Below are 11,179 nucleotides of genomic sequence, written 5' to 3'. Positions count from 1 at the left end.
AAAAAAATTAATGTCGCTTTTCGCGTAGCGAAATTACGTCGGCGGTGTGCAATGTATCATTCACAAGTTATTGGTTCAAAAAATATTATTCGAAAAAATTAATTCGTGTTTGGTGTGAAAGGGCCTTTAGAGAGGGTTTCAGCAGTTCTTTAGGTGGATGTAGAGATTATTCAGGGGTTCTAGGGGTCCTTTAAGAGGTGTTTACCATAAGGAGGTTGTGGTTTTCACCTCTCAGGTGCACAGTACATGTAGTTCACATACTTGTGGTCATTAAGGAGGTTTTAGGAGGTTCCAGTTCACTTTTTTGTGGGCGTCGATGTGGTGGATTTGGGGTTCTTAAGATGGTTTTTGTGGTTGCTACTTTCAATTTAGTCAATTTAGGATTTAGTTTTCCTGTTGGAGATTTAAGTTGGTGAACAAGGTTCTTCCTGAACACTGGAGCCTCATTGTGATTTAGGTACAGCTTAGGCACTTCTAGTGGTCCTGGAGCAGGTTCTAGTTTCCTTTTAGAATGTTTTACTGGATTTTTAGGTAGTAGTTGTGGGTGTAGGGGGCCTTTGCAGTTTTTTTGAAGGTCCTTGGGGTTATGCATTGGGTTCTAGGGGACCATTAGTAGAATTTAAGGGTCCTAGAAGTTGAAGTTCACTTCACACTTGCACCTCAGATTGTATGATAGGGGTTCATGAGGAAATCTGAGGATGTAATAGTCTTTCAGTAGTTCTACTTTGTTTTGTGTGGTTCTAGTGGTGTATAGTAATCTTGTAGTGGTCATGTTGGAAGGTCTGGAGGGCTTTATGCAGATTATAGTATACTTTTTTTGGGTGGTTCAGTTTTGTAGTGACAACACTTGTCACCATCATCAAAAAGCAAAAACAGTGAAACACAACTGATAATGTGGGCTTGTTTTTGTTTGTGCTTACACTTCCATGCAGACATCCAGCAGCTGTTGGTGAGAGGAAAAGAGGTTCTGCTTGAGCATCATGACTGGAGCCCCAGTCTGGACCAGGACCCATCAGATCCACCACGCATTAAAGAGGAACAGAAGGAACTCTGGACCACCCGTCAGTCAGACTCTCTCTGGTACTTAGGACCAGATTCTGACAACAAGGTTTCAGACTCTTCACAGTTTAAGACTGAAGTCAGTGATGATGACTGGATGCAGACCAGAGGACCAGTGTCAGTTTTAAACTCCCTAAAAATCATTGAAGTCCCTGCAACAGATGTGAGATGTAATACTGGCAAGAAAACCTACAGCTGCCCTGAATGTGGGAAATTATTTGGTCACAGCCCACACTTAAAAATACACATGAGAACTCATACAGGAGAGAAGCCATTCAGCTGCCCATTCTGTGGTAAAGGTTTTACACAAAAGGTGAATCTGACATACCACATGTCCGTCCACACAGGTGAAAAACAATTCAGCTGCCGCTTCTGTGATGAAAGATTCACCTGGTATACTCAGCTCAAAAGCCACCAGTGTGTTTGTGAGTCCTTGCAGCTTCATCAGAGTCAGACTGAGGAGACCAGAGAAGCTGAGACTGTTGAGAGGTCATTCAGCTGCTCTGAGTGTGCAAAAACATTCAGCCGCAAGGACAATCTGAACATTCACATGAGAATCCACACAGCAGAGAGACCATATGGTTGCACAGTCTGTGGTAAAACCTTTAAACATGGAGGACATCTGACGCAACATTTGTCTATCCACACAAAGGAGAACAGATTCAGATGCAGTGTTTGTGATAAGAGGTTCACCTGGATTTATCAGCTCAAAAGACACAAGTGTGGTGGTGATGAATCCTCAGAGCTTCATGAGGTCTGGGCCAGTCAGGAGGGAGAGCAGCTTCAGGGACTGGAGGATGCTGATGACACCAAGTTCCCATTCACTGCTGTCCTCGTGAAGAGTGAAGATGATGAAGAGGAACCTCAGTCATCACAGCTTCATCAGAGCCATGCTGAGGAGAAAAGAGACTGGGTGGCAGGAAAGGACTGTGGAGGACCAGAACCAGCCAGGAACCCAGGTCTACATAGACTCTTGGAATCAGATACTGATGACCGGATTCCACACATTTCTGAAATTAAAGTTAGGAATGCTGGGAAGGAGAGTAGTGAACCTGAGTCAGGGTTAAACTCTGAGGAGGTTCCAGAGATTGATTCAGGATGTAATGCAAGGAAGAAATCATTCAGCTGCTGTGAATGTGGGAAAATATTTGGCCGCAAGGAACATCTGCAGGCACATGTGAGAATTCACACAGGAGAGAGACCATTTAGCTGCTCTGATTGTGGTAAAACATTTGGCTGCAAGAGGTCACTGCTGGGTCATGTGACAAGTCACACCGGAGAGAAACCCTTCAGTTGCTCTCAGTGTGGGAGAAGATTTGGCCGTATGGTAAATCTGAAGACACATGAGAGACTTCACACAGGAGAGAGGCCATTTAGCTGTCCATTTTGTGGTAAAGGTTTCACACAAAAGGTACACATGACTCAACACATAGCTGTCCATACAGGTGAGAAACAGTTCAGTTGTAGCATTTGTGATAAAAAGTTCACTTGGCTGTCGGGGTTCAGACGACACAAGTGTGGAAATGAACAGTCAGAGCTGGATGACACTGAGGAGAGCCTAGAGGTAGAACCAGGTGAGAAGCCGTTCCGATGCCGTGAATGTGGTAACAGATTCAACCACAAGCACAACCTGAAAACTCACATGAGGATTCACACAGGAGAGAAACCGTTCTGTTGCTGTGTTTGTGGCAAAGGTTTCATTGCGAGTGGAGCTCTGAAGAAACACCTGAGAACTCATTCAGGAGAGAAACCGTTCAGCTGCCCTGTGTGTTGCATACGATTTACACAGGGAGGAAATCTGAAGCGACACATGGCACAGCACATGGGGGAAGGTCAAGAGAAACCGTTCAGCTGCTCTGTTTGTGGTAAAAGCTTTACACAAGTGTCAAACATGAAGCGACACATGGTGCAACACATGGCAGCTAAAACAAGTCAGTAGCAGGAAGTGAAGCTGTGATCAGTCCACCCCTCACACAGCATCAACAGGAAGGAGACTGAAGGTGTCTGACTTCATACAGTCACCAGACGCAAACCTCACAGCTGAGTGTTGATGCATACAGTATGTATGGTATATGTTTTAGCATGACACAGCTTTAAAATAATTTTAATAAAAAGAAGACACACACTACAACTGAACAATTGTTTCTACAAAATTTATAATTCAATCAGCTTCAGAGCTGAAATTGTTCACTGACTCACTGAGCTCCACCAGCACAGAGCAACGCCTGAACACAAATTGTCCTGGTTGCTGGGTTGCCCGTTTCATAAAGTTGGTTTTTTGATTTACAGACTCAACTGACTCTGGTCATGTCATGTTTAACGTCCTGAATAACTGAACTTTCCAGTGTTTGAAATAGGAAGATTTGCAAATGTGGTGTCAGAAATGTAAATGTGACTTTTTTTTTATTTAAGTTTTAAAGTTAATTTGCAAGCATGAGCTTTGCTCTGAATAAAGGATCAATGAAACTGAGTTTTCATAGGAAAAATGTTTGTGAACATGTAAATGTTTTGAGAGAAATCAGTTTAAAATAGCAGTTTCAGTTCTATAAATGATCAATTTACCTATGGATATGTACAATTAATATTTACAGTAAGACATGTAGGGTCAATATCAATTGTACATATTTATCGGTAAATTAGTTCTGACTCTACATACCGTAGATACTGCACTGCTGTTATTGCTCTTCTGGTTAGATGCTAAACTGCATTTTGTTGCCTTGTACATGGGTAATGACAGTAAAGTTGAATCAAATCTAATCTAAAGTTACATTTAACAGGTACTGTATGAGTGAAGACATTTTAGTTGTAAAGATTATAATGTCTCTCAGTATGACAGAGTTGTTTTAGAAATACTGGTCAAGACCTGAATTGTTGTGGAGTCACGATGGCTTTCAACACTGATTTTGGAGTTTGTTTATTTTTGATGGAGCTGAGCTAACACTTTTTCTCCATTGTTTGTGCTAAACTCAGACATTGTTCCATAAATGAGCACCAGATAAGGTAAAAGAGCAAGAGAAAAGACAGGGAGAACATTAAGGTTACAAACTTTAACTCTGGCTGAGCCTGAGAGCATTTGCAGGAAGAATGGGGCAAACTGCCCTTATGTCCTGCAACCTTCTGCCAGTGCAAAAGCTGTAGTATTAACACTTGATAAAACTGAGGTTGTAGGGCCCTTCAGGAGGTGCTACAGGTTGTGGCTGAGGATTTGGGGTGTCTCAAAAGCGTGTGGTGGAAGAGCATCTTGTGCTGATGATTTCATGCAAATTGATGTGTCCAGCAGGCGGCGCTGTTGTCTGTAGAGATGTCACAGATCAACAATTTATTGTTTCAACTGTAAGATATTTTATGTGATCACTTGTATTGCTTTATATTTTTAACAGTTCTGTTTTCTGTATTGAGGTGTTTATATTTTACTGAACATCTGATCCAGATTTGGCCGACCTGTTCATCTTTGGCGTAATGGCGTCACGCCCCCCTCACCCACGTAGGATTTATTTCCCCATCACCGCATCCTCCATTCAACCAAGAAACCGCAGCGGGACTCCGCGACAACAGCAGGGTGAGTAGGAGGCCCGCACCGCAGGGAGAAGAGTGCAGTATGAGACCTGCCACGGGGACAGAGAGCCAACCGGAGCCACCACCGCTACACACTGGAGGAGGCGACATGACTACAGAGTAAACAGGCAGGAGGACGCTACTGAGCTCTCGGTGAGGGGAAGGATACGCAGGTGGGTTGAATGGATGATCAGATGGCGGCTGAAGGTCCTCACGGAGCGGCTAACTAACTGATGCTGTGTCTGCTCCTGGTGCCTTTGCCACATTCACAGAGCTCCCCTGCTGAGTCCAGGTAGAGGTGGACAAAATAACATGGACACCTTGCAGCTCCATGTTCTCCATCACCCCCACCATCATTTATTATTAGACTGATTGTGCTCTTCTCTTGCAGCGGCCGCAGTCAGGATGTCTGGACCTACCACAGAGGCCGAGTTGGGACCGGAGCTTCCGGACCTAAGCCACCTGATGGAGGATGAGCGGTGCATCATCCTATCGGTGATGGAGAGATGGAGGAGGATAAAGAGCAAAGCATGCTCAAGTAAGGGCAGGGTAGTGGGGCTGTATCAGTAATCATCGCTACTGAATGTGAAAACAAGAACCTGGTTGTCAGCAATCCCAAATGTCCCACACAGTCACGTGACCTCAGACACCTCCAGTCAGCTCAGGGCCAAGATACCCTGACAACAGGAGCACAAGCAATTTTTTAGTTGATGAGCAAATGTCCAAATCAGTGACAGCAGACTGCAGGATGGTTTGTTCATTCATGGATGACAGTTCTCCCTTCAGCCGTCCAGTATGTCAGGAGGGCACCTGGTTAAACCAGCAGTTCTCTACCATTTCAAAATACTCAAATGGAAAATGCTGCAGAATCCTATTTTAGCAAAAGTAGGCAAGCATTCTCAGCTCTATACCGGTTGTACTGTGACTAATTGACTTATTAATCCCGCGTCTTCAGCAGCATGTTACTGTTGGAGCTGTTCCAGGTGAGCTGGTTTTATCTCCATCCTGTACTGTTAGCGTTAACTAAATCATGTACAGTTAACTAGTTGTTGACTAGAACATCATGTCAGTTTGTAAAATGATCATTTACACAGAAACCATCAGATAAACGTAGTGCAGTAAAAAGGACTACTTTGAAATGTAGTGGAGTAGAAGTGTAAATTAACATATAATGGAAATGCTAGAGTATAGCACAAAAACTTTCAAATTGAACTTAATTATAGTTTTTACATAAATATAGTTCCTTTGCAATTCAATTGTTTTATTTGTATAGCACCAAAACAAATAATCTCAGGGCACTTTACAAAGTCAGGTCTAAACCTTACTACTACTACTATTGTTGTTATTATTACTACAGAGGAAAAACCCAGCCACATTGTGTTGTTATGACCTGATACTGCTAACGATGGCTAACCTGGCAATAAGAGTTTATTCATCACCTCGTTTTCTGACAATTAATGCCTCCCTCCTCCTTTCAATGGAGTGATGACGGGCAGGGCTGCGGATGTTGGATTCACTCCTGGGCTGGTCGGGGTGGAGATGATGATGACTGAGAGAAGAGTATAACAGAGACAGATTAACGGAAACTGTGCATCGACCTGTGAAGCGGTCGCTGGTAGAGCTGAGGGAAACCAAGGTCCAGAGGAGAGGTCCGATGAGGAGAAGAAGAAAAAAAAACAGTCACGGACGGGCAGGATAGAGACACAGCAAAAGGAGCGGGCGTACTTGGCACAGGAAGGCAAAATGTGAACATAAACGGGGCCTGGAGAATTGAGCAAGAACTGGCAGGGGAGTGAACGGTGAGCAGTGTATAAATAAGGAGGGAGACTAACAAGGCGCAGCTGGTGATTATCAGCGAAGCGGGGCAGGTGTGTCTAATCGTGCAATCAGTGCAAGGGAGCTGACTAGTGCGAGGAAAAGAAGAGAGGAAGGTGACTCCAGGCAAACCTGACAAAAACTCCCTGTAACAGAAGAAACCTCCGACAGATCCCGACTCGTGGTGGGCGGCCTTCTTCCTCGACCGGTTTGGGTGAATGGACAGAGGAGAGAGAAAAGAAGAAAAGCAACAAGACATAACAAACAGTCAAACACTGGACAGGTTGATGTGGCCGGTGACTGCTCCGCCACTCGCTTCCTCTATTTAACACCAAGGGGAAAGTGAGGAGCCCCCAGCAGTCAATGTCCACAAAAAGGAATTATTGTCATATCTCCATCACAGAGGTGGATGCAACAGGGGGCGTGGCCAGGTGTGCATCCTGACAGACACTTTAGACTCAGTACCTTGCTCAGAAGGCAGAGGTTGATCATGTGATGTTTGTGTCTGTGTGCAACTTTATTTCAGTGGTTTTGTTATTTATGTTGAACTTTGTGGTTTTTCAAATTATGAGCTGCTGCATTAGTGAGAAATCAGTCATTATGTTTTGGAATTCCTGGTCATCAGAGTGATTTATGACAGTGTGTATAAACACTGACTGTGACAAATGTTAGAAGCTCATTTCCTCAACATTTCTTCATCTTTTGAGTTATTTATATTAGATTAGATTCAACTTTATTGTCATTACCCATGTACAAGTACAAGGCAACAAAATGCAGTTTAGCATCTAACCAGAAGGGCAATAACAGCAGTACAGCATTTGGCGCTTAGTTTTCATGTTTATGTTCTGGTGTCTTTATGTTCATCATTGTGTGTCTGTAGGGAACAGGAGGGACTGAATACTTCATTAGTCTCGTAAATACCTCAGTACCGAACTATTCCCAGAGTGCACCTGTCCTGGCCACGCCTCCTTTTCAAACCTCAGACAAACTACTTCCTGTTTCCCAAACTTCCCCTTCTCAGCAAATCTGTTTCCTGTTGGCGGAGCGAGGGAAGATGGCGGACTGAGTAGCAGAGTGTTTTTCAAACCCTGCTATGTTTGCCCAAAGTTTGAATATTGACAATAATAAATGCCATTTGCAGACTACGTTTTAGTGGAAAAGTACAACTCAAAGAAAAACACATTTCAAACAGGTGGCATCTGGTAAAAAGAGTGTGAAGAACCCTGAAAACCTCCACCACAATTACACTAGCATGGAAGTTGACATTGCTAACAACAAAAAAGGATACAAGGCTGACTCAACGGCTACATTTTTTGCTAAAGCCTAAGAAAGAAAAGGAAAAAAGGTACAGAACAAGGCAGAGCCTCTCATCACATACAAAGCTATTTTGGAGGCCATTCAGGACTTGGGGTCAAGGTTGGATAACCAACTGGGGAGCTTAGTGACCAGTTGAAACATAACAGCACTCTGTTAGCTAGTCTGACAAAAATAACCTGGCTCAATTAAGAAGAGCTGACAAAATGTAAAGAAGAGGTGAAACCTTGGAGAAGGAAGTGGGTCAGCCTTGAGAAGAGAACGCAGAGCTGAGGAGATGGTGTTTGTGGATTAAAGGGTGGAAGGAAAAAATGGAAGAGAACATCAGAGAAGAAACGGTTCAGCTGCTATAGAAAGTCGCTCCTGAGCTGGGAAACAAGATGGAAGATATGGTTCATCATGTGGGAAGAAGGGAGGAGAACAAAAACTTACAAATGGTTGTCCTGTTTGCCAAACAGCTGGTAATAGATGAGATCTGGCAGCACACCAAAGATTCCCCCATATGTAGAGAAATTGGGCTCTGATTTGCAGAGGATTTGACCCATGAGGATCTGATGGAAAGGAAGCTACTTTGGCACAGAACAAGCAGCGTACTTCAGAGGTCCCTTTGGCTACATTGAAGGGCGTAGGATCCTGATGTGATTTTATGACAGGTCATACTTCATGTCATCTCAGTTCTTGGTGACTACTTGAAATATCGGGCAAAGCATCTAAGCTTTGTTTCTGTAACAATTCTTGTTACTGTTAGGTTATTTCTTAGTTAGATAGATATTCAGAGATTTGTTGTCTAGAAAGGTTTAGTGCAGACAGGGTGACTAGCTTAGGCTGTAACTATTCAGCCTGCAGTGAAGATTGCAGGCACGCCAAGGTTACAGGAAAAGAGCTTTTAGTGTCAACAGTAATGCTAGTCTTAATATTTGTGTTATGTCCAATTGTTTAGATACACACCACGAAAACAACAGTCACGCACCTTGACTTTTCCTCATGTTTTGGCTAAACGTTAGAGCAGCTGCAAGGCTTGCTTATCGGGTGGCGTCACGGTTTGACGCCCCTTGTAGTATGGGAATAGCCCAAAATGATTAATATTATATAGGTTGTTGGGTCCAGAGATCTTGAGCTTTTCTGCTGCCTGCGCGCAGGCAGAGGGGTGAGAGAGATCTGGACGTGTAATGTGAATTTTACCTGTGATCCTCTGAATAAACCAGCACGGTTATTTCTTATAAATCTAAAGCAGTCTCTTTCGTCTCATTGAGAGTTCCTGGTTTGAAAGAACCGGAAGAAGCTACAGAGAAATAAGAGCTTATATTACTGTTCTCAAATCACTACAGTTGCATTTCTAATGGCATCAGCACTGATGATGCTGAAACTTTGGCTTCACTACAGTGTTAGTTGGATGAGCTTTATGTCAAAAAGCTTGGGGAGCATATGTGAGATCTAGAATTGGATGGAGGAAGGTGGAAAAAACAGACTTGGGAAAATATTATATTCATAAATGTAAATGGAGTAGAAGGCGACCTTGTTCAGCTGCGTTTAGCTATGAAATATCCACACTTAACAAATTCCTGGGCTGCATGAGTGGTAAAGCAGCCTGAAATCTTATCTGCAATCAGTTTGATTTACTGTGATTCCCTGCTTATGTTTTAGTTTATTTATTTATTTTTTATTTTACTTTGTTTTGCTCAAATATTAATCTGTGTATGCTTTGTTGCTAAGTTTCACTGCCTTGTATGTCTGTAAATATGATGTTCATAAAAAAAAAAAAAAATCTGTTTCCTCTCAGCTGATTCCATATTACCTGGACAGGTAGAATCCAATGTTGGGGTTCAGCCAGCTTGCCAATAATGTTGCTGCCAATGTATCTGAAGTTCTGCAGGTTAAAAGTGTGATTGATGGGTCACAGACACAAGTAAAAGCCCCATCCACATCTGGGGTTTCTTTCATACCTGTAGTTCATTTCACCTGGTCTGGACCTAGTTCATGTTCACAAATAAGCCATGAAAAGTAAACAAACTGCTGGAGAGTCTGTGGAGGAACTGAACCTTTTGATTCACTGGAGATGAAATGCTCCTTACCTGGACAGTTTCCAATATACACACATCATGTCAGATCCTGATTTTAGGGTCCCTGCAGGTGGGAAAATGTTCTGTAGTCAGAGTTAGTTTAAACAGGATGTTTGCAGGAAAGTGACTTTTGATGGACTGTGATAACATGTATGGCGAGGGTCACATAACCAGCAGAGACAGCTGAATGTGCTAGCAGGCTAGTTACTGTTAGCCTTGCTAGCTTGTGTGCTTGTACTGTAGAAAAAGGTAAATACATTTAGATTCTGTAAGATTTGATTCTCATAGGCTCTAGTTACTTTATAAGCTTTAGTTGCTTTTCATACCTTTAGTTACTTTTTATAACTCTAGTTTCTTTCAGTTACTTTTCAGTTCTTCATTTTCTCTTAGTTACTTTTCATACCTTTTATTTTCCTTGCTTATACACATTACAGCTGTATTGATGATTGTCCAGAACTACTGAGCTTTGGTTATTTTTAATACATTTGTTTTCCCTTCTTATATATCTTACAATTGTATTGATGAGAATCAAGTGATAATGAAGTAGAATCTGCTTACTTTGAATTCTGTAGAGACAGGATGTCTGTATCTCCAGGTAACCAGACAGTCTATTTACATTCTAACAAAGACCTGTTGGCCTTTTTTTGCACTCACTCCTCGACCCACTTAACATATTCCAAGTTCTGCTTTGTCATGGGATGTCCTGCAGAGGCAGGGGGCTCACAGCCTGAGATGACCACCTGGCCAGTTTAGCATACTTATTAGCATCACACACACAGGGGGCCTGCAACCCAGACCACCCATTGTTCAGTGTTCATTGATCAAGATCAAGCTGCCACCTCAGAAACGCACGCACGCACACACACACACACACACACCTGGATTTGACCACATTCCAACAAGGAAGTGTGAGCTCCTGCTTACACCAAATAGCCGATAGGATTACGAAGTGTTGAATGTTATACCTCTATCCAGGGCGGAGCAGTCCAAGAAGATAAAATGTATTGTAAAACATAATTCAGGGTTTGGAGGATGGAATTCCTGCGGGAGCTTTGTCTCTCTGATCCAAGCTGTTAGAAATTAACCCAATTCTTTTGTTGGAAGCACGAGAAGTGAAGACAGGAGAGGACTCTTCTTGGGCCGCTCCGCCCTGGACAGGGGTTTCTGGGGAAAACCTACAGCTACTCTCGAGACAGGTTTCACAGGAACTTGAGAAGATAAAGAAATGGTGTGATAGTAATATTCTATCTCTGAATATGGATAAAACTAAATTTATGGTATTTGGGAATCGTAGACTAGATAACGAACTGCAAGTGAAAATAGGGGGAGCCAGTATAGAACGAGTATATGAAATTAAATTTCTAGGTGTCATAGTG

General features: G+C 42.8%; 2 protein-coding genes across 5 annotated transcripts in view; both read left to right on the top strand.

Moving 5' to 3' along the window:
- Positions 1–3,674, top strand: part of LOC109972529 (zinc finger protein 420-like) — an 8,118-nt gene extending 4,444 nt beyond the window's left edge. For all 4 annotated transcript variants that reach the window (XM_020621453.1, XM_020621456.1, XM_020621455.1 and 1 more), the window contains exon 3: positions 933–3,674. In XM_020621453.1, the coding sequence (XP_020477109.1) occupies positions 933–2,998 (2,066 nt within the window). In that variant the 3' untranslated portion in view covers positions 2,999–3,674. The remainder of the gene's footprint in view (positions 1–932) is intronic.
- A 65-nt stretch (positions 3,675–3,739) lies between these two features.
- rims2b (regulating synaptic membrane exocytosis 2b) overlaps positions 3,740–11,179 on the top strand; it is a 46,309-nt gene continuing 38,869 nt past the window's right edge. The window contains exons 1-2 of the mRNA XM_020621535.1: positions 3,740–4,906; positions 5,006–5,152. Coding sequence (XP_020477191.1) covers positions 5,121–5,152 — 32 coding nt within the window. The 5' untranslated portion in view covers positions 3,740–4,906; positions 5,006–5,120. The remainder of the gene's footprint in view (positions 4,907–5,005; positions 5,153–11,179) is intronic.

The sequence above is a fragment of the Monopterus albus genome, unplaced genomic scaffold (genome assembly GCF_001952655.1).
Source record: "Monopterus albus unplaced genomic scaffold, M_albus_1.0 scaffold260.1, whole genome shotgun sequence".
Lineage (NCBI taxonomy): Eukaryota > Metazoa > Chordata > Actinopteri > Synbranchiformes > Synbranchidae > Monopterus > Monopterus albus.
Note: the sequence above shows the minus strand (reverse complement) of the source record. Positions and strands in the feature narration are given on the sequence as shown.